At 38.5% G+C, this 27,789-nt stretch overlaps 1 protein-coding gene across 1 annotated transcript; it reads right to left on the reverse strand.

Annotated features, from left to right (window-relative positions):
* Positions 1-617: 617 nt before the first annotated feature.
* On the reverse strand, positions 618-8,661 carry LOC133921475 (lysine-specific demethylase JMJ706-like). The gene is made up of 11 exons (XM_062366361.1): positions 8,347-8,661; positions 6,695-7,052; positions 6,003-6,159; positions 5,700-5,919; positions 5,275-5,328; positions 5,127-5,206; positions 4,738-5,015; positions 4,218-4,619; positions 3,789-4,138; positions 3,457-3,702; positions 618-1,466 (listed from the first exon to the last, which is right to left on the reverse strand). Exons 2-11 carry the CDS (start codon positions 6,948-6,950, stop codon positions 1,095-1,097), a joined length of 2,415 nt encoding a protein of 804 aa, XP_062222345.1. The 5' UTR covers positions 6,951-7,052; positions 8,347-8,661; the 3' UTR covers positions 618-1,094.
* Positions 8,662-27,789: the final 19,128 nt, after the last annotated feature.

Consider the following 27,789-nt stretch of genomic DNA (forward strand, 5'->3'; position numbering starts at 1 on the left):
TAAAAAAAACAGGTGGAGCGGAATGATGGTGATGGATAAGTGCAAGTAAGAAATCGAGCACTGGGCTATTGTGATTGTCCCACCGTGACAGCGTAATTTAGCATGCTATGCGAAGCTAATGATATGGAATGATGGCTAATTTGCAGAATTTTGTAAAAGCGTAAAGACAAGAAACAGCAGGTCATTTCTACCTAGACTACCTGAAGTTTTCCCGGGAATTAGAATGGAGGAATTCATTCAACATATACAAGCCACTTACGGGACAAGAAGTCAAATTAGACTTAGCTAGCCAACCAGAGTTATGATGACATTAAAATCTTAACTTACAGAAGAAAGTAAATCTAATATGGAAGATTTTTGCAGATCAGGACCTAACAGCAAGGAGTTACGACTGAAGTGCTCCTTTATTCCTTCTGTTATACCCACTTTTCATAGAGCATGATTGATTCGAGCATTTACATGGGCTTCAACATTATCACAAAGCATCTACTTTGTTACATATGCAACATGACAGTCAGTGGTAGTGAAATCCTGTCGGCATCAATTGATTTATTAACATATCAAAGCTATCAACACATCAGCGGACAAATGTACCAGTGCCAGCAATGACATAAGAATAAGAAAATGTGATGATTCCATACTACAAAAAAGAGCAAAGACCAATAGAATGTAGAGTGGTTCATTAAAAGATGTACAGTATCCATTTCGTATATGGGTCTATTTAAGCATTCTAGGTACAGGTGTATCTGTGGAAAAAGAATGAAAGAAATTGTTAAAAGTTGTAGACTAACCTCTTCACAGTGGAAAACCTACAAGAAAGGGGAAAAGTGAAGAATGAAGATGTACAACCAAGGAACATCAGAAATTGTTTGCCTAATGCTTTCAGGTCTCATGCCACATAGGAGACCTGGCAATAGAATCATGAATCCAGCCATAACAGTGCCTCTATTGGAGGCTTGTAGAAAGAATCAGTTCTGAACCATCCATTACCAACTGGCCGACCAAAAAGTTGGAATAGGAGCTTTCAGCTTCCAGAAGTTACGATTGCTGTTAACTTACGTTGTGTTAGCAGTTAGCACCAATAGCAGCATACTTCATTGAGCGTGCTGACTAGCCAAGTCACTGTCCTCCTGGAATCTATAAGATATTTCCAGTTCAGAAATTGTGCTGGGAAAGGACGGGCCATGAATTTTCAAGCGTTTTGGCCCAAGCTCTACAGATGGAGATAGGTAACTACAACCATTAGATTTCTGTCTGAAAGCGACTTCGTCTTCCACAACATCTGCATCTAGCTGATGTATCGTCTTCAATTTGGTTGGATTGATTAAGTTGTCTCCATTTCCAGAAATGTTGTCAACACAATGTGATTCAGTACGAACAGTATCACCTCTTGTACCACAGGATAATTTTGTTAACTTTTTCTCTTGTCTGGCATCTGAATAGGCTTTCTTTAACCGCTTTAAAACCTAGTGTTGGGAACAAGGAGAAAGTCATTAGTGAAAGAGAAGCATGAGTGAAGGTAAATATTGAAAGTTCTGGAAAAAGGGTTGTGTGCATTTGTCTAATCACTCCATGAAAACTTGCCGTTAACTAACTTGGTTTAGTTGCTATTTATGAGCAGTTATCCTTGTTATTGTGTCCCTCCATGTGTTAATATATGTCTTGTTTGTGGAATGAAGCTCCTTTTTCTTGAGCCAAGGAATGAAGCTCCTTCATCCAGTTTCTTGTAAGTAGTTTCAGGAATGAATCTTAGCAATTAGGAGCGTTATACACAGTGTCATAGCTTTAATTACCCAACCCCCATAGCAAGTTACATTGCCAAACCTGTGTAGGCCTAGCCACAACTGTATCATACATCAAAATTCTTTGGAGACATGATATAGAATAAAGCATTGGTATAAAATGATGGATTTTTAAGTTGAGAGATGAAATTATATACAACTCAAAAAATGAGGTTCTGAAAATACTACCATAACGGACTAACATAAATAGCAAACTGTTCCGGAGTCCATTGCGTAAGTCCAATACACAGTCTTATATCAATATAAGTCAATTAATTAAAGATAGTAATCTACCATTCATAAATATGTATCGTTTTAGACATCGACAAGGACTCTGAGTGTCAGGATAATCATCCGCCGTGAGGATAACCGGGCGACGGCGGCAGCTGCTAGAGGAGAGACTAGAACATAGATTGGGGAGACAACATATTGGCGGAGACTAGAGAAGGGGACTAGGAACTAGATCTATTCTTCTTGCTTGCTTACAATGATGTGTGGATGCCCCTTTATATAGGAGAAAATCTACGATTTGCCATCGAATAACTACTGATTCTACAATCCGCCATCGAATAAATTCTGTTTACTTCTATACCATCGAATAAATGTTTCAGTTCCTTATATGCCATCGGCTTCCGATACTACCCTCCGCTGCACTGTTCATGAACAGTATGAACAGTTCCCGTGAATAAAAAAAGTCACAAAAAATATGTCGATTTTTGTGCACGCTCTATAATTCATAATCAACCCGTTTTAACTGTATTCACCTAAAAATACTGTATAAAATTCAAACTAAAATTCTTCAAAATGTACTACTTTTGTAACTTCTTGCAATTTTTAAGCCTCATAAAAATTTACAAAAAATCTGAGAAAATTTACTAATATTCCTCTAAAATGAGTTGATTATGAATTATAGAGCGTGCACAAAAATCGACATATTTTTTTGTGACCTTTTTTATTCTCGGGGTACTGTTTATGAACAGTATAGCGGAGGGTGGTATCGGAAGCCGATGGCATATAAGGAACTGAAACATTTATTCGATGGTATAGAAGTAAACAGAATTTATTCGATGGCGGATTGTAGAATCAGTAGTTATTCAATGACGAATCGTAGATTTTCTCTTTATATAGAGAGGGAAGATCACAATCCTAAATCAACTCTAAATCATAACTTGTCTAATTTATCTCTACTAAATTGGAACCTAATCAAACTCTATCTCCTAATCCAAATCAAATTTAACTTCTACCAAACTTATCTCTTAATTAAATGGCAACCCTTGATCTCCTGCCATAACATAACTCGTGCTACAAGACCGTCCGTACTGTTCATGTGCATGAACAGTAATTCCTGCACGTGGACAGTAACCTTTGCACATAACACTGAGATATACCTTTGATCATCAATTCTATAAGATGTTACCAAAAAGGTGTAAATTATAGATATTAAGATAGATGCTACTGGTGACTAATGTCCATCCTCGTAAAAAGGGACAAATTTTGTCCTGGAGATCACCGTTCACAATATGTACATAACATCATTCTCATATGACCAATCTAGACATTATTTGTTAAAGTAAAAAAAAAAGATTTTGACTACACGCAGAATGCAGCACCATCTACTCGGAAATGGAAAAGGTAACAGTTAAAGTAAGAAAAATCACAGAAATATCAGTAGTACCTGATTCTCAGTTAGATCTGTTGTTACATCTTCTGAACGTCTTTTCTCCAAAACTATGCCAGACCTTCTCTTCACTCTAAATACCTCACAGTCAGAATCATCAGTATCTTGTGCAGCCAATTTGTCAGACGAGAATGCTTGATCAGGAGTAGATAAAGGATAGGCATTGACTGTTACAGTTTCAGAAGTAATTGCATTCGCAGGACAGGAGCTAGAGAAGGTTCTTCTGTTAGAACTAGTACACTCCTACATATATAAAGTAGCATCAACAATTTTAAGTTACCCCAATAATGTGCAGCAAAATCACAAATAGAAACAAAGCAGGGTCATACATCACTATGTGTAGAATAGTCATGGGGCCCATGTGAAAAAGTTATTGTTGATGCTGTAGGATACGGCTTGTTCAAATCATATCCAAGAACGTCTGTATCTGAAATGGTATGAACTTCAGGGAAAGCATCTATTTGAATCTTGCAATATGGGATGTATTTAACATTGCGGTCCATGCAGTTGAACAAGTAATGGTGTGCGCTAGAGCCATCACTTTGAGACATTTGTTTTACTACTGCATCCAGTATTCCAGTTTCCTCAAACTTTTTTGATAGTGCCTCCAGTTCAAAGATGTCTTTCCTCACAAATACAACACGGTCACAGCCGCAAGGGCACTTCCTAATCTCTTCCTCTTCAAAACAAGGTTAAAGAAGTAAACAAGATGACCTCAAATGAAGCAGATGTCTAAATTTGAGCTAATAAGGCCTTACCATGACAAAGGCAAATTGCATCAACTCTGCAGTTACACATAATGTGAGTTACATAGCAGTCACGTTTGCATATGCCACAGAGAACTGTGGCATCAATGTCTGCTTTGTAGTGTGTGCGAGCACCCATTTTCACAAGTGACCAACGAACACGGTGTTGGAACCGCATCAACTGCACAAAAGGGGCCTTCATATTGCTCTGTATATGTGTATCTCCAGTTAAGGTAATATCTTTGTGATCAGACATGGAAAACCCATCAGCAACAAGTGACATTTCTTTACAAAGAAGCTCCTCATAAGGTAGTACTGGTACCCTCTTTAGAAGTGCATAACGTTGACTAGCAATTGCGCCCAGAGGAAACCATTCACCCATAGCAAAATTTACTGCCTCACCACAATTAAAACCTGAAATTTGTTCAATGTTTTTCCAAAGTTCATAAATCATCATACGACATAGAAGATTTGAGATATCCGATAGTTTTGGAAGGTAAGTGACACCAGGTAGTTGCAGAAGAGATCTTACCATGGCTGAAACCAGAATGATAAGCTCGGGGAAATGTTATAACAAACTCTCCAGGTTTTTGTACAGCTCTATAGACAGGAACACAATGATGCAGCAAAATATTTGGAGGGAAAATTGTAGTCTTCCCCAAAAGAACATCAAATGCTGCACTTTCCCCTTCACCTGATAAAATTTCATGATCATATACATGCTCACGTACCACTTTCTCAAAATCGGAAGCAGCATTTCCTGGAATGCCATACCATGTTTTTGAGGCCCCACAGTGGTGATAGTTAATACTGGCAAAATGATAGCTCATATAAGAACAACAGAACTGTCAATGGGCAGCATCATGGCAAGAATAGGCAGTAGAAAGTACAAACATGACAAAAAAAATATGGGTCATGCACCTGTACAAGTAATGGTCTTCCACATGCCAGGCAAACATACTAAAGAGCATTCCAATATACAGCATTGGATCTGTTATTCCCTGAAAATTCCAGAAAATGTAAGTAACCAACAAGACAGGATGAGAGTTCCTCAGTACAGTCTACTCACCGGAACTGCTGCTTTGAGAAGACGCAGTGTAGAGTTGGGCAACCGTGAGAATCTCTGGATCAACGCATGAACAAAATATTTTAAGATACCATGAATCATTGCAACAAATGTGATGAATAAGATCACTGAATGATCAAAAAACAAAATTTAATATATCAGGATTACAAAACTTGACAAATATATAACTGCAGGACTGAGCATTTCGTGAGTAATCCTTTACCAATACTCAACAAAAAGAAAAGACAGACTAGTCCCTAATATGAGATGATGAAAGAAGGCAAAGTTAGAGTCATAATACAAAGGATATCTGCAGATTGTATCCAACCAACACAGCAAGATAGGCAAAGCACGGCAAGCATAAGTTTCAGATGCCGTGTAACATTAAGTAGTCTATAAATGCTAAAAACTGGAACACAAAGAAGTACCTTCAAGTTCCATTTGCTTCTCCCAAGTTGGTCATTAGGAGAAGAAGAGAACGCACTACCATCAATATCACATGCATACTCAACAGACTCCATCTTGCCGAAAGCTATTTCATGCCAAAATTCCTCTTCCATATACCTTGGTGGAAGACAGGCAGCACTGGAGTATCTTCGAACAAATTCTTTATTTGCCATCTTCTCAAACTCTCGAAATGTGTACTTCCTGATAATTCATACTAACATGTGATGCAATACAAATGATAAAAATCGCTTATCAAACAGTAATGCAATAACAGTAGGACAAACCTTCCACTCATGAAGAAAGCAAACTTGTCATCCTTGGACCATTCAGCAAGACGGAGAGGCTGAACTCTTGTTGTAAACTTAATCCCACCTAGTTCCTTCATCAGTACAGCACCAGCAGGTACAGAAGCACAGATAGGTGAAACGATCTTGCATATACCTAGAAAATTGAACATGGTCTCAGCAACATAACATCCACAAAAACCTGCTTAAAAACACAGAACAAAAGTTCTACACAATTCCACATGTGGGCTGCTGCTCATCCTTTTTTCCAGCAGGCACATAAAACTCACAAATCATTATTCCACAGTACACTGGTGCAGCTTATGAACATATACTACTGCAACTAGAGGAGCTGTATGATTGAGTTCTGAACGTATTAGCGAAAATTGCATCTGAGATGCCTAAACTTATAGAATGGCATCACTTAGGTAGGTATCTAAATTTCAAAACTTCTTGGCAGGTCCGTAGACTTGAACAGTTTGCCACTTGATACGATTTTGTAGTTTAGGGACAAAAGTGTCACCATTGAGAAAGTATAGCAACTTCTGGTGCTAATCAGTAATCTCTTTATTTCATTTTCATGTGACTACATCTGTCGATAATTAGTTCTCTGTCTACAATCATTGCCACCCCCTTGACCTTGTTAACTAAAAGAATATAATCAACAAAGGACAGAGAGAAGCAACTATTACCATATCTTGCAGCCACAGGTGCAATTTTCCTGAGATAAACCATTGGATCCTCAAACTCCTCAATTGATGGAGAAAACACGGGACAATCTGGAATCTCATCAATCCAATCTAGGCTGGATAGATTAAACTTCTTCACTCTGTGCTTCAAGAATGGGTCTCTCATAGACCCTCCCTCTCTCAGTGATGCATCACAACTCCTGCGCAACCTTGCCCCGCATGACACAGATTTCAGGGCAATTCCATCATTCCCTGCCATTGTTCTGGAGGCATCGGTCCCTTGATCTAAACACCCTGAGGGCAGTGGCTGAAGCCACCCATGCTTTGCAGTCCCCAGCTCAACAGGACGGGCCTCCTTGATCTGAGTAAAAAAAAAACAACTACTTATCCTGCTAGAGCACTGTATACACATTTCAATACTAAATTATAGCTAGAAGTGGCCTACTGGAATGCAAGATGCCAAACTAAAGTGAAGTGGACATAATGTAAAAGGTTTGTCTGAGCTCATGTAAACAGAATATTACGACCCAAAAGGGGAGGCTAATCGTACAAATGTAAATATGTAATTCATGAGCATGTGTCTATTGTGTGACCCTTTTCCATACCAGTCTATATGCCTAAAGGTCAAGGCTGAATTCTACGAAGGTGAGCAATCACTGAATTTGTTCACACCATAAAACCACCGGAGCCACGCAGGTGGTAATCCTCGAAAACGAAATACATACAGGATGCTAGCAAATAATAAGTCAAACTCTCCTGTTGATTCCGGGAATCCAACAGGTCTATGCCATGTCAATCACCAAACGTAGGAAAAGGTTCTGGTCAAATCCATCCAAACAGGTCCGAATTCCTTCTAAAATCACTTCCAGATCAGTTCACTCAAATAGATGAGTTCAAATTAAGCACCTACAGTCATAGCCCGCGAATTCACATAATATCGAACCTATCAATACTATAGCAGAAACCCACAAAGAAACCCGTGCGAAAATAGAAACTTAAGTGGTCAAATCCTTTCCAGAAATTTGTGAAATCTATGGAACACTTCGAATTTAGAAACACCTTAAAACTGAACGTGAAATTAATTCATTACCATATTAGGCTCAGTTCTACAATAAATAAGGAGAGACTTCGCCATCTGAAGCAAATTCTTCGCCCGGAAACGAACAAGAGCACGAATAGTAAGAATTACGCGAAGCCACGCAAAATTATAAATTGAGTGGCAAAAAAACACATGAAATCAGGCGCGCGCATGGGAAATCGCGAAATTAGAGCCTAAATCACCATAATTCTTAGCAACCAAACACGAAATTAGAGCCTAAAATACCATAATTCCCACCACGAACCATCAGAACTGCACGATTAGCTTCTCGCAGAAACTGCACTCCCAATTCGACGCCAATTGAGTAGAGTCAGTCGCCTCAAAGAGATAGAAAATAATCACCAAAAATCCTACTAGCTATGAATTGAGCAGAGTTCAGAACGCCAAGCCGATTCCAACGAATCAACGGTTTACGAAATCCTTTTACAGAAGTTCGCCATAAAACCACCGAGCTTCTCACCAAAACCCGACCGCTTCGAACAAACCCAACCACCAACAGGGGCGCACCCGCCCACCAATTCCCGAATCACAGTCCACAAACTAACAGATCACTCACCGTCTCATCTCGCCGCAGCTTCCCGGACCGAGACCTCCTCAAACGGGGACCCACATTCCCCTGCGGAGCCCCCCTACCGGCTCCCACGCACGCTCGGATCCGCGCTCGCCACTGCTCCGATCCGCCGCGTCCCCAACGTACGGCGCTGACTCCAGAATTCCCGCTCGACGTAAGCTACAGGCCCCACTGCGGCGGCGGCGGCGATGAGGTGATGGAGGAAGCGCCCGCAGCGGTGCTCCGGCGAGCGGCGGAGGAGCGAGCGCAGAGAGATATTAATAAGCGCAGAGGAAGAGGAGGATGAAAGGAGGGGAAAGCAAAAAAGTGCGGGTGATATTAATAAGCGATAACAACCTGTACCGCCGAGGGTGGGAGGCGTTTGGGCCAGCAGCGCCATCACTATTCCGTGGGATTAGAATGTGGATTAGCATGGGTTTTAAGATCTTGATATCTATGTAGCATTTAAAGTTTGTAAGTTAAAATAAAATTATTTAAATATATATTTTTAGTCTACAATAAAAATAAGATGCTCAACTAAATTATCAATCGATTTAAAAAAATTTAGAGTTTAAGCTCTTTTCTGGTAGAGATGGAGTGGTTGGGGCTGCAGGCCGTCGTCTTCCTGCAGTGCCAATTACTGTTATGCCCTCATCATGTAAGGTCTTTTTCAACAGTAACTTTAAACTAGCACCGTAATATTATGGCATGTTCTTTTGCCGTTTCCAAGGGTCGAAGGAGCTCTTCAACAGAGATAGTAAAAAAGATTTGCCGTGTGCTATAGTGAAGAGGGCTCTGGCATATAGCGGCAAATTTGCCGGCTGCTGCAACTACTGCAACACTGTTCACGTGAGTATGCGTGTAGGTTCGAGGGGAGGAAGAGAGTAATAAAAGATAGTAAATAGGGTGTATGTTGGAGATGAAAATAATAGAGGATATTATGATAATGGATGCTGTAATAGTGTTATAGGGGGTAAAAAATTTAAAATTTCTGTTGAAGATGATCTAATATATGGTGAATGTGTAGCAGGGTATCTCGTGACAATTCACAACGAGAATTATTAGATATGGTTATTACATAGCAATAAAACTATAAATTTTGTACTTATATATAGATTTTTGTCTTTCTGTAAACCATCTGGTATGGGTTCCAGAAAACCTTTTATTCTCGGAATTAGCCAGAACTCTCTAGAACAATAGCTACTGAGGCAGATTAGCACAGAGAATCATGTTAACATTATGTTCGGCAGATGGATTAGGGTCAGTTTATTTTAGCTTTAGACTTTGAAAATCTGTGAAAACTTCTTTTTATGATATTGTGAGATTTTATAGTACAACGTGTATCGTGTAATCAACTTTTAGATCGTAAATGTTTATTTTTTCTTTTGCTTTTAGGTTAGAATCTGTAATCAGAATAAAAAATAAACAAAGCTTAATAACAGCATCGTGTCTAATTTCCTGTTTCAAGCACTGAAAGGCGGCTTTCGAATTCGAATGAAGAAGCAGCAAGCCTAGTGAAGCATCTTGTTACCTCCCCAGCACGTTGTTCTTCTTCCCCACATGTTGTTACTTGAAAACCCTTTGGTTTGGTTGCTTTCTTTCGTTCTTTTTTCTGTGTGCGCCGATGATGCCTTTTACACAGGTGGCGAATGCCAATTCGGCGGAGTAGTATGATGCCCTGGCCGAAAACCGGCAAGTCGGCAGCGAATCCGCGCATCCATTGCCATCAGGTTCTGACTTCTGAGAACTCGCGATTCCTGCGAGACTCGGTCTCCAGCGCCGAAAGCAACTTGTTGGATCAACCAATATCTTCGGGTCGACTGCATGAGAGAGAACTGAACCAAATCCGCCTGTGCTGTGAAGGCTTCAGGCATAGCCGAGTCCGGCTCGATTTACTCCGAGCTTTTCCTTCAAAAACCTTAATCCGAGCATGACACCAAGTAAACTTTCCATCATGTTGTAATCTCCTCCATGGCAAAAAAAGTGGTATTGAGCCTAAACGAAACAATCTCCAACTATAACATGGGCATTCACGTGGTCTTTTCAACGTACCATTGGGATTGCCAATTTATCCTCAGTGAAAATTCGAGCTATATCAGTCAAATTCCGTGCTTTGCAAAGTTTTTGACATATGCTTCTTGTGTGCCCGAAGTAAATATAGTGGACACCGAATAGTCGGTAGATAGTAAAACAAAATATCACTCGAAAGATGAGATAGCAAAATTCGCTTTTCTATTATTGTACTATCAAATTCTAAAGAACAGATGCTTTGGTCGGAGGAAAAGTACTACACTAGTGAGCAGTTAGGCTTTTTGTTGCTTGGAGCAGCCTTTGTTTGTCCCTGTAAAATGAGGAAATATTCCATACTTTGAGTAAGAGAAGATGAAGTGGACGCAAATTATTGAAGTGGGAGCTAGTGAGCAGCCTTTGCTTGATATGTTGTCGTTTTCCTTTAGTTTGGCATTTAGTTATTACTCATTTCAATCACAAATAAGTGTCATTTTAGATATCAATATAGTCTCTAAAATACATCTTTGACTACTATTTTTTGGTATAATATGTTAGTAGAATATAACAAAATTATATTATTATGAACTTACTTTTCGAGATAAATCTATCTGTATACTTTTCAAATATCTAAACTCAATAAAAAAATAATCTGTCACCAAAATTTAAAAATATTGACCACACGTAATTCAAACTTATATTTATTTGTGACCGAAGACAGTAGCACCCAGTCAAGTTGGCCAACTCATTAGAGAAAAATATCCAAAAGGCAGCTTTTGATGTTAATGGCATACATTGACCTTGAGTTTAATCTGACCGTGCATGTATATACACACACATAGTTTAAATCGTCCTTTTCATGGCTTCTATGCTCACATGGTGCGCAAGAAAAGCTGAGACTGTTTTAAGTATGTGTGTACTCGCCGATGATTTTCAGACAGCTACCAGATTGGCCAAAATCCAAAAATAAATAACATACATATCGTATATTATAAAAGTAAATAACATATTATAAAAATAGATAATATGTATTTACAAATTTAATATGTGTATTCGGCACATTAGGTGTCAAATACGGTAATATTGCACTGTATTCGGTATATGAATTGCTAAATATGGTATACGGTGCTATATTTGATACCTTAAATGTAGAATATAGCCTTGTCGTGCACCACGCTCCCGAGAAGAAGGAAGCTAGGAAGCTAAAAACCGTACAAAAGTTAAAGTTTTTTTATTTAATTCACAATTTTATTTTAGAGTATAAAAATACTCTAAAAATTCTAAACATTTTTATGAGCAAACTAAAGCTCACTAGCAACCCATTTTAATTAGTTTGATCTAAAAAGTCTGAGCTAATATTTAATTAAAATTCTCCAAATAAGCCAACTTTTATAAATTCTAGCAATTTTAATGCCTCAAATAAATTCTCAAAATCTAGAAAAATCACTAATATTCTTTTCATGTGATGTATTAATTTGTAAAAATATTTCTAACCTTAGGTTATTTGGTGAAAAAGTAAATCCCTTTGTAATGCTCCATTTATATGTATTTTTATCATTCATATGATATTCTCTTTTTAATTAAATTTGAATAAAAACAATCAACATGCACAAAACATTGGTTCTTAGATTAATATTAAGCCTTTATAATGCTCCATTTATATGCATTTTATCACTTCATGTGATATTCTCTTTTTAATTCATTTTGAATAAAAAAATTCAAACATACTCAAAACATTGGTTCTCAGATTAGTTCAAACATGCTCCATTTAATTGTTGTTGGCACCAAGCTGAAAATGACAGGCAACCTCTCATATTAATATTAAGACTCTTCTTATTATTCTTTGTGCTTTATTTGTTTCTTGTTTCTCTCTTCCTGCTTTGAGAGATAGCATCCCTGTCTACATGTTACTGATCTGGTTGTTTAAATTTTAATTAATAAATATTAAAACTTGTCATATCACTACCTTCTTTAAAAAAATGAATGTAAATATATATTCGTAATTCTTGAGTTCTATGCTTCTTAAGTGTCTGATTTTATCATCTTAGTAGTAGTTAATCATGTATCACATAAGAAGAAGATTAGTGATTTTTTTGATTTTTTAGGTTATATGTATCAATATGAATGTATGCCTTTATTTTTATTCAAATTTAATTAAAAAGAGAATATAACATGAAATGATACAAAACATATAAATAAAACATTATAAAGCAACTCACTTTTTCACCAAATAATCTAGGGTTGGAAACATTTTTATAAATTAGTACATCACATGAAAAAATATTAGTGATTTTTTCTAGGTTTTTGAGAATTTATTTGAGTCATTAAAAATTGCTAGAATTTATAAAAGTTAGATTATTTAGAGAATTTTAATTAAATGTTGGCTCAAGATTTTTAGATCAAACTAATTAAAACGGGTTGCTAGTAAACTCTAATTTACTCATAAAAATATTTAAAAAAATTAGACTACTTTTACACTCTCAAATAAAATTATGAGTTAAATAAAAAATTTTGAACTTTGATGCTTCAATGTCCTAACCTCTCTTCCTAGCTTCCTTCTCGAGAGCGCAGCCCACGGGAGAGAGGTTGTATTTGTCAGCTCCTCATATGTCGTGGTATCAAAATTACATTTTTGATAGATTATTTAGAGAATTTTAATTAAATGTTGGCTCAAGATTTTTAGATCAAACTAATTAAAACGGGTTGCTAGTAAACTCTAATTTACTCATAAAAATATTTAAAAAAATTAGACTACTTTTACACTCTCAAATAAAATTATGAGTTAAATAAAAAAATTTGAACTTTGATGCTTCAATGTCCTAACCTCTCTTCCTAGCTTCCTTCTCGAGAGCGCAGCCCACGGGAGAGAGGTTGTATTTGTCAGCTCCTCATATGTCGTGGTATCAAAATTACATTTTTGATAAATAAGATATTAAATATATATCCTAAATTTATAAATATGATAATATATTATCTATTTTTACAATATATAATGCGTATGTTGTTTATTTTTAGATTTTTCTCTATACATATATTGTTTATTTTTTATTTTTACCCTACAGGAATAGGCCGAGATTCCAGCTTAGATACGAAGCAACGGTTCTTTTATGCTGTTGCTGAACAGTCTCTCTGCCCGTCTCTCTCTACCTGGAGCAGGTGACCATGACAGCTGAAAGCCCGAAACAACTTGTTCACAGTAGTTGCATCTTAACCAAAAGAAAAATGCAGCGATTAGTTGGTCTTACTGATCCTGGGGTCTGGTCGTCCACAGGGCATATCTTCCGCCAAAACCAAAGTTCCAAGGCGTACAAACGCTGTTTCCTGACCCGCCTGTCAAAGATGATTAAATAGGTCACTCAAATCCATCCGGCACGGGTTCACTCGGCACGGCTCGGCTACAGCACGGCTCGATAGGTCCGACTACTGTAACAGGTCGTGTCGTGGCCGACCCGCGTGCCGCGTCCTCGATCTATGGCACGGCCTATCTTCCACCGTGTCGTGTCGGGTCGGTCCACGGCACGGTTGGTACGATGGGTCCGGTCGATACGGTGGAGATATGTTTGTCCCGTCAGCACTCTAAAAATAGAAAAAAATCAAAAATAATAGCTACAAAATCAAAAAAAATATAGAAAATAAATAAAAAAGCTTTATTATTATTGATGGGTCGTGCCGTGCCTCCTGGGCTGTCGCGTGCCCGGGTCGTACCGTGCCGGATCGTGTCGTGCCCGTGCCGGCCTGAAAGATCTAGGCCGGGCCGTGCCGGATCGTGTCGTGCTCGGCACAGGCACGGCCCGAGGCTTCGTGTCGTGCCGGTCCGGCCCATCTAGGCTCGGGCCGGGCCATGTTTGGACCGTGTCAATAGTGTCGTGCCTCGGACCGGCCTATATTGCACGGTCCATTTGGACATCTTTATGCGTGTGCCCCTTCGTTGGTCTTACTGATGCTGAGATATTGCCTGTCGTTTTAAAGGATACTGGGCGGATTGGCGCGTCTACGCCGCATCCATTTTTTTTTTACATAATATGACAAAAGAAGTCTAAAAATTTATTTTTATTATTTTTAGACATCTCAATATTTATTTATGAATTTATTAATATTTAAGACATTCATTTAATTATAGAAAAAACAATATTATTTTTATGCATGCACATAATTTTAATTGGTAGACGACAGTAATATGAACCTAACAAAATTTGTTTCATAGTTTTTGAGTTTTAGATATTTGTTATGTATTTTATATTATTTCAACCGATTTATTAATATAACTATTATACCTTTCGCTATTTTTTTAGAATTTTCAAAAAAAATATCATAAATGTAAATATATAGATACGTATATACATACATATATATATACATGTATTTGTATCCATATATAGGACCCATATAAACAGTAAGTACAGTGTCATAAACAGTACCTACAATAACTTGGACCTTAAAATCACTCTAATTTTTAGAGTTTTAATATATAAGTATTGATAAAAATGACGCATATAACACACGTATTTCATATTTACACATACATATACATCCGTATATGTCTATACACGTTATGAAAAAGATTGAAAGAGATAAGAGCTCCTGTATATGAGGACACATGGCATCACTGAATATATACGTGAGTATATTTTAATATAACTCGGACTAATCCGGATGCTATTGAAAAATATCATGATGTGACACCGGTAGACTAGGTACCCGGCGCTATCATGGACCAGCTGCTTGTTCGCCGTGATATTGCCTTTGTTTCGGCCGTAGTTTCTAAAGAGTAGCTTTTATATTTTAGAGTGTGTAAAGTTGAGAGTCTAAAAGTTAAGGGTTGTTTGAAAACCTAAATTTTGGTAGGTTAAATTGTTATTTATGTATGTCAAAAGTATGAAATACCTTTATCTGTCTTGGATGCTATATTTACCATTTTGTGACACGTTTCTTATTCAATCGAATTTGTAGCTTATTTATAAAATATAAAAAAAATATAATTAAATTGTAAAAGATACGTTATTCATATAAACTTTAATTTTTTAATGTACAATTTACAAGATCAACAAATGCATGAATCCTAGCTCCTCGCCAATGTTAGTTTCGCAAGGCAGAAAGAGATCGGCTTGTTCTAGCATCAGCACCTGTTGTTCTCCAGTCTTTTCCATACCTCAACCTCCTTTTCCAACCTATTTTTTCACCTACTCATATGTCTTCTTTTACAATTATTCTCTCAAGAGATTACTGGACTATACTCAGTAGCAGTGATTTCTCAACACGTTATCAGCACAGAACTCTATCAGAAGACAAGCTAAAGAATAGGATCATCTCGCTTACAAGGATTTAAAGGTATCATCGATTCGGTAAGTATACTTGCTGCTACTGTGTATTTTGTGTCAAAATAGGTCTAAATCCCAAGAACAGTAGCAAGATCGCATGAACAGTAGCCAGTTCATATGAGTACCATCGTTATGTTGCATCTCATATAAACAGTAGCCTGTATATGCATGTATAGACAGTAGCCTGTATATGCATGTATAGTAGCACGTTTACATGAGTAATAGTGCAATGAACAATAGCATAGCGAGATGGATCTACACGACAATGGCATCACAGTGCGAACAGTACCAACGCATGAACGATCTACATGGCGAGATGGTGGGGCCCACAATCGTCGTCGGCCGGCAAACCAGCAGCCTTCCCCCTACAAGAAATCATAGTGGGTTAAAGGTCACCGCCACATATCGGGAAAGAAAGAAAAAAAAGGGTCACACCGTCGGCATGGAAGACGGCGTCTTTCTTGTTTCGCTATGCCACTACGCCCCTGGAGGACCGTCGGCGTCGCCCGAATCGTCGTCGTCAGCCACCCACCATGCATCGCATCGCCCCCCCCCCCCCGATGTAGCCCATGTGTGTCACCACACCGGCGCTACCCCCACACGATCGCTCGAAGCCACCGCCATCATAGCCTCGCTGGCCCTGCTGCTCCCCACTCCCGCACGAGCATCACCACGCACCGCACCTCGCACCTGGATACCAAGCACCGACCGCCGACGAACCGTAAACCCTAGCCGCCCTCATTTTAGAAGAGGCAGGTGGGTATTTTTGGGCCAGACCAGTCCAGATGTAAAGAAGGTCAGCCCGACAAGGGTGAAAACTGGAAAGAAAAAAAGAAAAAAACCAAATTTTGCATTTACCCCCCCCCCCCCCCAGGTTTCATGTATTTGAGCGCAACCCTAAAATTTTGAGTTTAGGCCCTTGGATGCTCTAAAAATTACCCAGACGCTATGTTTTTCATAGAAGTACTCTAGAATTCAAATTTTGTACCTATTTTTGCAATTATGTAGTACTTAATTCTATTATCATTGTTTCTATATTATTAATTATTCTTTTTACTGTTTAATTGATTGTTAGACATTTAAATTCAGTAAAATTCAAATAATAGCATAGAAAATATCGAAAAATTTGCAGTTATCCAGTTCAGCAACATGATACAACTTTACTAGTAGTAATACTTGCATTATTAAATATATAGATGGCTGGCATCACAAACAAGAAGTTTGTTGAGCTGAATGCTCATGGTCGCAACTATCTTACTTAGGCGTCAGATGCATTGATTGTATTGGGCAAAAAGGCTTCGCACTGCAATTAGTTTGGGAACAAGTAGTGCAATGGTTCTCACGGAGGATGAGAATGATCGGGCACTTAATTTTCTCCACCACCATCTCTCTCCCACTTTTAAGGATGAGTACATGGCAATGACCAACACTAAAGAACTATAGGACAGACTGCAGGAGCATTTTGAGCGCCTTAAGTGCACCATCAAGTCTCTCGCAGAGCAAGAATGAATTCGGCTCTATGACTTCAAGCATGTCAGAGAGTACAACTCAGCGCTGCACCACATTTGCACACTACTGTGTCTATGTGTGACGCCCCAGGTAATTAGATTACCCGAAACTCCGTGTTTCCTCTGTACTTGTCCCATGATCAGTAGCAAGTACACACGGTTACAACAGTGATATCACATCTATACATTTTACAAGGTGAAAATATTTAATTGGATTAAATTTACAATATTATGACCAATTGGTCTACAATATAAAAGATATGCAACGGAAAAATACGAGGAAATAGATTCAAATATCCAGCGAGTGTGCCTTAAACCCGCCCACAGGCAACCAACTGGGAGTTGAATCCTAGAAAGACCCGATATCATCACTTCTATGATTTCCTGGCATTATCTCTGAATAAACAACTTCAGGAGGCAAGCTATATATATTGCAATGATACAATAATGTAGGTTGAATTGAAGGATGGCCAACATATCTAGTTTTGCATAAATGCATTGACAATTTGGAAAATACAAAATATAATAGATTCGCAACGTAATTTAAACAGAGCAAAACGTAAATGATAATGCAAATAAATAAATAACAACAGCTTCATGTCTACCACAGACCATGAAGATCGATTCTCCATCTAGACATACACAATACTTACACTAATGCCTACAAGTGAAACCCGACATCCCAAAACAATTAATCTAAACCATGCAGCCTTTCCTAAGGGGCTCTTGACCGCGAGCTCGGCTATTCGAATAGATTTATTACTCTGTAGAGTTTGTACACTTTACCCACACGACATGAACTTCCCTTTGGTGGTACCCGTCGATACCGTACACTCTGCACGTTGAGTGTACATAGGGCGTCATGACAAAACCGTTACACCGATTAATACTAACCCTTGCTCCTCCCGATTAACATTATTCCCTCCGACTAAGTACCCCAGAGGCGGTCCCACTAGACCAGAGGGTATTAATCGTTATGTCGGCAAACTTTGGTCCCACACGTATAGCCATGGGAGTCCCTTCGGATACACCCACCTCGTGGATTACCCGCACATATACACCAAACTCCCAAGAAGCAAGGGTAGAATTACTCGGGTTAATAAGCTAGGGCCGTCATCCATACCGACACATGTGGTTGTACTGTTTCCCTTAGTTCCGGGTACAAGGTACCGGTCCTCATACAACACGAGCAGATCTCCACCTATACACTCTTCTGTGAGAAGACGCTCACCTTTCGACACACATTGACATAAACCTGCCCGAATCTGAACAACAACTCAAGTTTATCGAAACAAAGACTTAACTATTTTAACAAATCTTTCCATGTCCCAAGTGATAGTGTGACAACCAAATAAATTACCATAGACAGCAAAGCTAAGCATTTCTATCACACCTTAGTACGGTTCTACCCAAGTGATATTATCATGTCAACCTAAAGCCTAGGTTAACAATGGTAAAGTTAACAAGTTCAAGGAGAGTTGACATATTAATTCAATTAGGTCATGACTACCATCCCAAATAGCAGTTTTATAAAACATCTATGCATGCGTAATAAATTTTCATAATCAATGCATAAAGTAAATTTAAACACTAGGCCCAAAATGGTCAAAAGGGATTGCTTGTCTCTCACCTTTGTGATATTTCTGATCTCTATCATTCATCGTTGATCACACTTACGTACACGACAAATACTTAATCGATAAACACCGAAAGATGCAAACAAATCCATCCAAGAAAATCCACAGCAATGGACATAAAATATTTCTGCATGAAAATAAAGAACATGATTTTAGATGAATTTTGCAATAAGAATCGTGTTAATCGGAGTATGAGTGAAATATATTTTTCTTGTGTAAAGTTACACCAACAAAGATTTTTAGAAGTTAACAATATGAGATCAAAACATGTGCTAAAATAATGGACAAACTCATCTAACATGCTGGACAACATTTTTCTTAAAAAAGTACACTATTTATACATATCATTAGAAATGGATTCAAAGACTTTAGAAATTCCATGATTAAATGGCGAATTAAACAAGATTGATCACATTTAAATCATCACAAAACTTAATCTGAAATTTTCATGAAAACTTGCATTTTTATACTTTATTCCTTGGGAAGATAAAGCTAATAAAAGTGGTTTCACATTTTTTAGAATATTGTATTAATTAACTATAATTTAAATAAGCTAAAACACATTTAATTTATTAATTAATTGTCGGAAAGTATTACATGAGTTCTATCATTTTTAACATGTAGACTACAACAAAACGAAACTAACAAACTTGGTTTCATATTTTTCAGGGTCGTATTTATTCTACTACGAATTATACAAGTCCTAGTTATTTTGAGCAAAAATTGAACAGTCCTACAGAGGCTAGACGGGAGCAGTGGCTAGACCGTGGGCTTGCCGGAGGCATCGCCGGCGACGGGAGACGATGTGGTTCAGCTGGAGGATGGAAGCAACACGTCGAGCACGCGAAGGCGAACCAGTTCATGGGCTTCTCGACCGGAGAGCCCGACTGGAGCACTGGCGACGACGGGTAAGGCGGCACGGTGGCGCTCGGTCCTCGGCGAGCACCGCGCCGATGACGGGCCGGGGCCAAGGGAGTGCGCGCTTTACGTCTAGTGGATCACGGCGGAGCTCTCAATGGTGCAAGTTGGATTGGAGAAGCTGTGGAGCAGCCGGTCGTCGATGAAGTGCTTCGGCGGTGGCCACGGTGACCAGTGGAGGCAAAAACGGCCATGGCGGCGCGTGCAGCGGAGGAGGAAAGATCATGGCAGCGGCACGCATCAGTGGCAAGGAGGATGGCGATGGCGCTCGGCTCAGAGAAACGTCGAGGCGCACCGCGTGCTGGACGCGGAGTGCACCGGCGCAGGAGCGCCCGAGCGCAGGCTAAGGCACGGCGTGGCGTGGAGCTCTTGCAGCGCTGCTGTGTTTGAGCTGGAGGGAGTGGGCTGCTGCTACTTAATCATCCTAGCACTTGCCTGCTTGCTTGCTTGTACTGTTCCTCTAGAACAAAAATCTACACAACGATAGTAGAACTGGTGGGCAGAAATGGTGGTGACCGGAGCTACGGAGAACGGCGCGACCAAGCAATCCACGGTTGATTCCCTGGATGTTGACGACTGCACGAAGCGATGGGGACCACTGGCGCTGAGAAGAACGGCTGCGCTCTCGCCCAACGAGGCGAGCTCGCGAACTGGTGTGGTCGAGGGAGGTGAGGGAGAGGGAAGGAAGGGGATGGCCTGCTCCGCTTGGCTTTAAAGCCAGAGGAGGGAGGTGGGGTGCGGTGGCGTCACCACGCCGCACGCTCGGCGCGAGGCCAGCAGGAAGAACGACGAGAGTGCGGAGGTGCACGGGCACAGAGAGGTGAGCGGACCCGAGCGACCGGATAAGGAGGAGCGGCAGGCACACAGGGAGTGTCGCTGTGCGGGATGGCCGGCGTCCTTGGCTGACAGCGAGCACATGGAGCGGCATGGCGAGGAGGACGATGGTGGCCGAAGCTTCTCGTGCCGTGCCGTGGCAGTTGGTTTAATTGAGCTGGGCCTAAGGAGAGGAAATGGGCCAATGAAGAGTGAACGTGGCCTGCAAAGTACGCATCTATTTTTAGCTAAGAAAATTTTGATTTTTGAAATCTACTCAGATGCGCTCTAAAAATTCTACCAAAAATTATCAAAATACTACAGACTTATCTGGTTAAATTTTTATAACTTCTGGCTAAGCCGATTTTTCTAAAAAAAATTCAAAACAAGATGCTATGCATATAAAACATGATTTTCGATGCACAGAAAAACTCAAGAAAATAAAAGAAAGAGAATCTCATAAACACATTAACACTAAACAAATAAACCATCACAGATTGAACACACCAAATGAATTATTAAAGAATTCAATTTATGCTCCTAAAATTTTAAAGAAACTTGATCTCTTGAAAATTAAACCTGTAGTCTCGCATTAACAACGATTAATTATCTCAAAAACTACAGCTTATGATTTTGGGATGTTACACTATATAGGAAAGAGATCACAGAAGAGAAGAAAATTGAGAAGACTCTCTCCAGTTTCCACTCAAATGTGGCAGAATCCGCACGTAATCACTGTCAATCGAATTACAAGAAGTATTCTAAATTAATTGACGTGTTGCAAGTCCATAAAATTCATGAAAAAGTAATAAACAAGAACTTCTTATCCCAACCGCAAGGGAAAAGTAATAGTCTAGAAGTTAATCACAGCTCTTTCAAAACGCTCAAGAACCACTATAAGAAGCGAGGGAAGGGAGTAAAGAAAATAGTGGCAGACAAAGTTAAGTCAGGTGATGATAATGGCAAGACGGAGAAACAAGTCAAGCCATATGGTGAGCAGAACCAGACATGCTACAAGTACGGTGTTTGGGGCAATTGGTCCCGAATCTGCAAAGTACCAAAGCATGTTGTGAAAGCATATCGGAAAAGGAAAAGGAGCAACCAGAAGCACACCTCACCATTTCAGTTGGGATGAAAGTGGACAAAGCAACAGTAGTTGAAAGAGAAGCATCTCACATAGAAGTTAATGACACTCCTACACTAACAGTGAAAGACCTCCCAATGAAAGATGCGGATGCCTCTACTTTGCTCTCCTTCACTGCTATAGAAGATGCTATGAAGGATAAAGTGGAAAAGAAATCCATTGAAGATGAAGTGGCTGGATATTTCACAGACTCTATCTAGAATTAGAGTAATTAGCAATTTACTTAGTTGCTTAAGAGGATTGAATGAATAAATGTAAGTTCTAGAAGAGCAAACCTAGCTGCATATAATTTTTTCGATAGTTTATGAAGCATCTAGTCTTGTTGCTACTTCGTTGCATATGAATGATTGAATGCTTTATTTATAAAATATGTATGGTGCCCGCAAGAAGGATGTGTGTATTGTGGATAGTGGAACTACAAGCACCATTTGAAGATAAAAGATATATTTTCAGTCTATTAGAAATAGCTCTGGAAATATGAGACTGTCACTGGTAGTGATAAATGCATACTAGGTTCTGGAAGAGCCACAGTCAGACTACATATAGGAACTACTTTGCACATTGAAAAAATATTGTTGTATCCTGAATCTACAAGAAATCTCTTAAGTTTTAAAGATATTCGCGCTAACGGTTTGTATGTAGAAACTGGTGAAGAAGATAGTAGGGAGTACCTACACATCATTAAGCGTGATAGCGAAGTGAGAATACTAGAAAAACTTCCCTCTATAAGCAGTGGCTTGTACTATACTCGCATTAGGGCACCTGAAGTGTTCACTATCTTGAAGACTGTATTTTATAGTGCAGAATTATTCTTCCTATGACATGATAGATTAGGTCACCCTGTTCTTAGAATGATGAGAAACATAATTACTAACACACAAGGTCATGAAATAAATGTGAAGAATTTCCCGAATTATGAAGATTTTGTATGTCTTGCATGTGTTATCGGGAAATTAATTATAAGACCGTCTACCTAGAAAGTACAAGATGAAATCCTTGCATTCCTGAACCGAATCCAGGGGATATTTGTGGTCCTATTCAGCCGTTTTCTAGCCCATTTCGGTACTTTATGGTATTAATAGATGTATCCTCAAAGTGATCGCATGTATGTCTATTATCTACCCGTAACCACGCATTTGCAAAGTTAATCTCACAGATCATACAAATCGAGAATAATTTTCTAGATCATCGAGTGAAATCCATTCGAATGGATAATGCTGGAGAATTTACTTCTAAAGCGTTTGATGATTATTGCACTAGTATGAGAATTAAAATTGAACATTCTCTACCTCATGTCCACATCCAAAATAGACTAGCTGAAGCACTGATAAAAATAATAAAGTTCATTGCTAGACCTTTATTGCTATTCTGTAATTTGTCTGCTACATGTTAGGGGCACACAGTCTTACATGCGGTACCTCTCATTAATTATAGATCACTCCCCTATAACATACATTCACCCATACAACTAGTACAAAGGGATAATTTCGAAGATTTTTCATTTACACAAATTTAGATGTATTGTTTATGTGTCAATACCGTCGCCACAGTGAACCGCTATGGAACCTTTGCGAAAAGTTGCAATATATGTCGGTTATGAGACTGCATCCATAATCCGATATTTAGAACCAACAACTGGGAATCTGCATATGGTTTGCTTCGTTGACTGCATTTTTTTATTAAAAAAATTTTTTTGTCATTAGGGGGAGGAAAAATACCCTTGGACGAAAAATGTCGGGAAATTATATGGCAAGCTAAAGAAATTGCAGTGCATGATCCTCGCACTTGTGAAGCAAATGGTGAAGTACAGAAAATTATCGATTTGTAGAAAGTAGCAAACGATCTGCCAAATCATTTTTGTGATTTGAAGAGTGTGGCTAAGTCGCATGTGCTTTCACGTAATGCACCAGAGAGGGTAGAAGTACCAAAAGAAGGTACCCCTTATCTTGTCATAGGAGCTCCAAAAAATAATAAAAGGACAAGAAATTTGGTTTCTCAAGTCTCAAATAGCTGATGACGTCTAGCAAAGGTGGGAAATGAGAGCTTACCACAGCCGATCACAAAAATACCTCAAAGAAAAAAGAATAGGAGCCAATTGAGACCTGACGATGGTATGAAACCTCAGGAAGTAGGCATACTAGATTTGAATCTTCCTATGCAGGAAGAAACTAGCGAAAATACGCACGCTGAAATCGACGCTAGTAAACTAAAGGATCTTGCTCCGACAGTAATAAATTATGAAGAGCAAGATGAAGAAGCACCTGAAAGTGCAGCCTATGATGAAATAGTTATAAATTATGTACATTCATAGGAATCCTAGAATAGAGCAACAACAATAGTTGACACATACTTCATAAATAAAATTGCCACAAATATAGATCTTGATCCTGAGCATGCATCGCTCACTGAATGTATAATGAGATCAGATTGGGAAGACTGATAGAATGCAATAGCAGCTGAATTATTATCCCTGAAAAAAAAGGCTTTTGGATGAGTATGCCGCACCTCCCCATATCAAACCAGTTGGATACAAGTGGGTTTTTGTTCATAAGAGGAATGAAAAGAATAAAATTATAAGGTATAAAGCACGACTAATGGCACAAAGTTTCACTCAACGATCAGGCGTTGATTATGAAGAAACCTATCTCCTAGTAATGGGTGATACTACCTTTAGATATTTAATCTCAATGGCAATCAACTTGGAGTTAAAAATGAAATTGATCGATGTTGTAACCACATATCTTTATGAGAGCCTAGATTCAGATATTTACATGAATGTACATGAAGGAATAACATTGCCGAATCAGGATAGAGAAAATAGATACTTTTATAACGTATAATTAAAGAAGTCATTATATAGGTTGAAACAGTTAGCTAGAATATGTTACAATTATTTGAGTGAATTTTTTTGCAAAATGAGGCTACACGAAATGCACGGATTGTCCCTGTGTATTCATAAGAAGGTCTCAGAATGGAAATGTATAATATCTGTATACATAGATTATCAAAATATCATCGGTATAGAAGAAATAGAGGAAACAAATTCACACTTGAAGTCTGAATTTGAAATGAAAGATTTAGGTAAAACCAAGATTTGCTTGGGTTTGCAGCTAGAGCATGTGACAGATAGAATCTTTATACACCAGTCAAACTACACTCATAAGGTGTTAGAGCGTCTTGGTTTTGAAAAATCATTTCTAGCTAGAACTCTATGGTTGGAAGATCATTGCAAGCAGATCAACATCTCTATGGACCTAGAAAAGAGGGAGATGAAGTGTTGGGACCGAAATTCCTATACTTAAGTGCAATAGATATGCTGATGTATTTGGCTAATTGCACTAAGTCAAACATAACGTTTACAGTAAACCTACTTACATGATATAGTGCATAACCCACTAAAAAATATTGAAAGTGGTTGAAGGATATTCTACGCTACTTGCAAGGTAGCAAAGATATGGGTATATTCTACATAAAGAATTAGAACCTAAATCTGTTTAGATATGGAAATGCTAGTTACCTGTCGGACCCACATACAACGAAATCATAAATTAGCTATGTTTTTTAAGTGGCTGCAATTTTCTAAAAATCATCAAAGCAAAGTCTTGTATCTACTTTGACTAACCACTCGAAAATAATAGCTCTATATGAAGCCGCGTGGGAATACGCATGGCTTAGAAGAGTGATTAATCATATCCAACAGTCATGTGGTTTGAATAGTGCTAACATTTGTATTATCTATAAAGATAATGCTGCATGTGTCGCACAAGTACCATCGAGATATGTGAAAAGGAACCTAACAAAGCATATCTACCCTAAGTTCTTTTATGCTCATGAATTGCATAAGATGAACAAAATAAATGTAATGCATATCAAGTCATGTAAAAATTTTGTAGTTTATTCACTAAGTCTCTCCCTGTATCTACTTTTGAAAGATATGTCTATGGTATTAGCATGATGAGGTTTAGAGAGTTGTATATTTTAGGGGAAGAATTTTTATATACTACCGTTATGAAGAATTAAATCTTAGTCACAAAGATTAAGTATCTAAAATTAATCATGAAGATTATATGAAACATTTTGGTTGAATGATACTCTTTTTTTCTTTAGATAAGTTTTTCTGAAGTTTCTCATGTTAAAGTTTTTAATGAGGTAATTCGTGTGATCATATCGCGGGTTGTGTACTCTTTCTTCTAATTTTTCCTACTGAGTTTTTGGAGAGTTTTGATGAGACATATGTATTTCGTGAGAAGTGATAAGAGTGAGTGTTAGTAAATCTGGAGTTTTATAATAGAATTTGGATTCATCTTGATCTCTAAAAATTTGATCTTCTTAGAATAGGTCTCATCTCTTAAGTTTGTTTGACACTATATATATATATATATATATATATATATATATATATATATATATATATATATATATATATATATATATATAGGGCCCATCTATTCTTAGCGCTGCGCTAAGAATAGTTATTTAGCGCCCCAGCCTGTCTCACGCCCCGATCGTTGCATCGTTCGGTAGATCACCCGAAACTGTAAAAGTATCGCCCGCAACTGTAAAATTGGTTCAACAACCGTAGAAAGAAAAGTCTTGGTACAGATTGGACGCATGCAACCGTAAAACACGGTGTGAACAGACCGAAACCGTATAAATATTGTCCGTAACGGTAAGATCGTTGTCAACAACTGTAAAATAATTGAATTACAGTCCATTCGATACTCGCCCAACTGTAACCATTTAAAATATAAAGCCTAACTGTAAAAATTCGATACTCGCCCAACTGTAACCATTTAAAATATAAAGCCTAATCGTAAAATACGTTTTGATGAGACGGAGTGTTCCTCCAGATCCGTAACCATATAAAAAGCATCCATGAAGCTATAAAATAGTTATGTTTAAAACAGATCTATGGAACCATGTGTTTTTTTTTTCTTAGACACAGCTTTAACAAAAAAAAAACGCAACCGTAAAACAAAATTAGAATTAGTGTCTTCTCAGTTTTATGGTGAATCACTGACCGTAAAAATTAAAAGGAAAATGTGCATATAAGAATATGTACATTTGTATACGGTTGCAGTAACAAATGAATTACTGTTTATTCGATAAACGCACAATCGTAACCTTTTCAAATGTAACGCCTAACTGTAAAACACTATTTGATGAGGGCGTTGCGGGGTGGATCAAAAAAGGGCACCTCACGGGGAAACGAATCCGTGGTGCGGGAGGAGGTTACAGAAAATAGAAAGGCCTTGGAAAAAATTGGCCGAAACAAAAGGGAATAGTCAGTGAATATTGAACTAGAATTAGGGTTGGAGCGATCCCCCGAGTGGTGGACATGGACCGCCACCATGAAAACAGTGTTTTGCGTAAGTAGAAATGGAGAGAGGCGAATTCTGTGCAAAGCACTATAACGGCGTGCCCATCGCACGCTACGACGCAGCCATTTGTGGGAGCAGAGGAGGATCGCAGCGACTTCTGTGCTCGTGTCGCGTCTGCATCACAACCAACTCCAGAGAGGATGGTCGATGCGGGAGGTGCGTATGATGGATGCTTGGAGTCGGTGGCCTCAAATCCACAATATCACCCACAAGGGAAATTTCCATCGGAACCCTAAGCCGGTGGTGAATACGCATTGACTAAAAAAAATAGTAACCGTAATGTGGAAATCCGCCCCACAACGCACTCCACAAATGGTGCGGTTTCCAAAATTTTCAGGAACAAATAAGAATCCAAAAAATTAAGCCAATAATTAAAAAATATACCATCACGTTACATTGGAGTAAAAGTTTTGTGGTTAAACATGATTGACAAAACCGATAGAGCAACATTTTTTATAAAAATATTGTTGTTGTAATATATTTACGGTAACAATAAACGAGCTTTAACCTGTATCAATCGATGATCGTAATGGTAACATCCAGTCGTAAAAAAATGCACATATATACGGTTAGATTGACTAATTCATTAAGGTTATGGGACGGGATGGGAGCAACGTGTCTGATGGAGTGGAGGGTATATATGTACGGTCATAATGAATAGTAATTTACGTATAGAAAATGATGCGATTAATGGTAAGGTCCTGCCGTGAGAAAAAAAACATA

The sequence above is a fragment of the Phragmites australis genome, chromosome 6, assembly GCF_958298935.1.
Source record: "Phragmites australis chromosome 6, lpPhrAust1.1, whole genome shotgun sequence".
Classification (NCBI taxonomy): domain Eukaryota; kingdom Viridiplantae; phylum Streptophyta; class Magnoliopsida; order Poales; family Poaceae; genus Phragmites; species Phragmites australis.

What these genes read in the sequence shown, in the direction of transcription:
- LOC133921475 (XM_062366361.1), bottom strand. Translation starts at nt 6,950, where the DNA reads ATGGCAGGGAATGATGGAATTGCCCTGAAATCTGTGTCATGCGGGGCA. An exon ending in GCTTTCTTCATGAGTGGAAG is followed by an intron (nt 5,920 to 6,002) that starts GTTTGTCCTACT and finishes ATGAATTATCAG; the next exon opens with GAAGTACACATTTCGAGAGT. An exon ending in GAAGCAAATGGAACTTGAAG is followed by an intron (nt 5,329 to 5,699) that starts GTACTTCTTTGT and finishes GCGTTGATCCAG; the next exon opens with AGATTCTCACGGTTGCCCAA.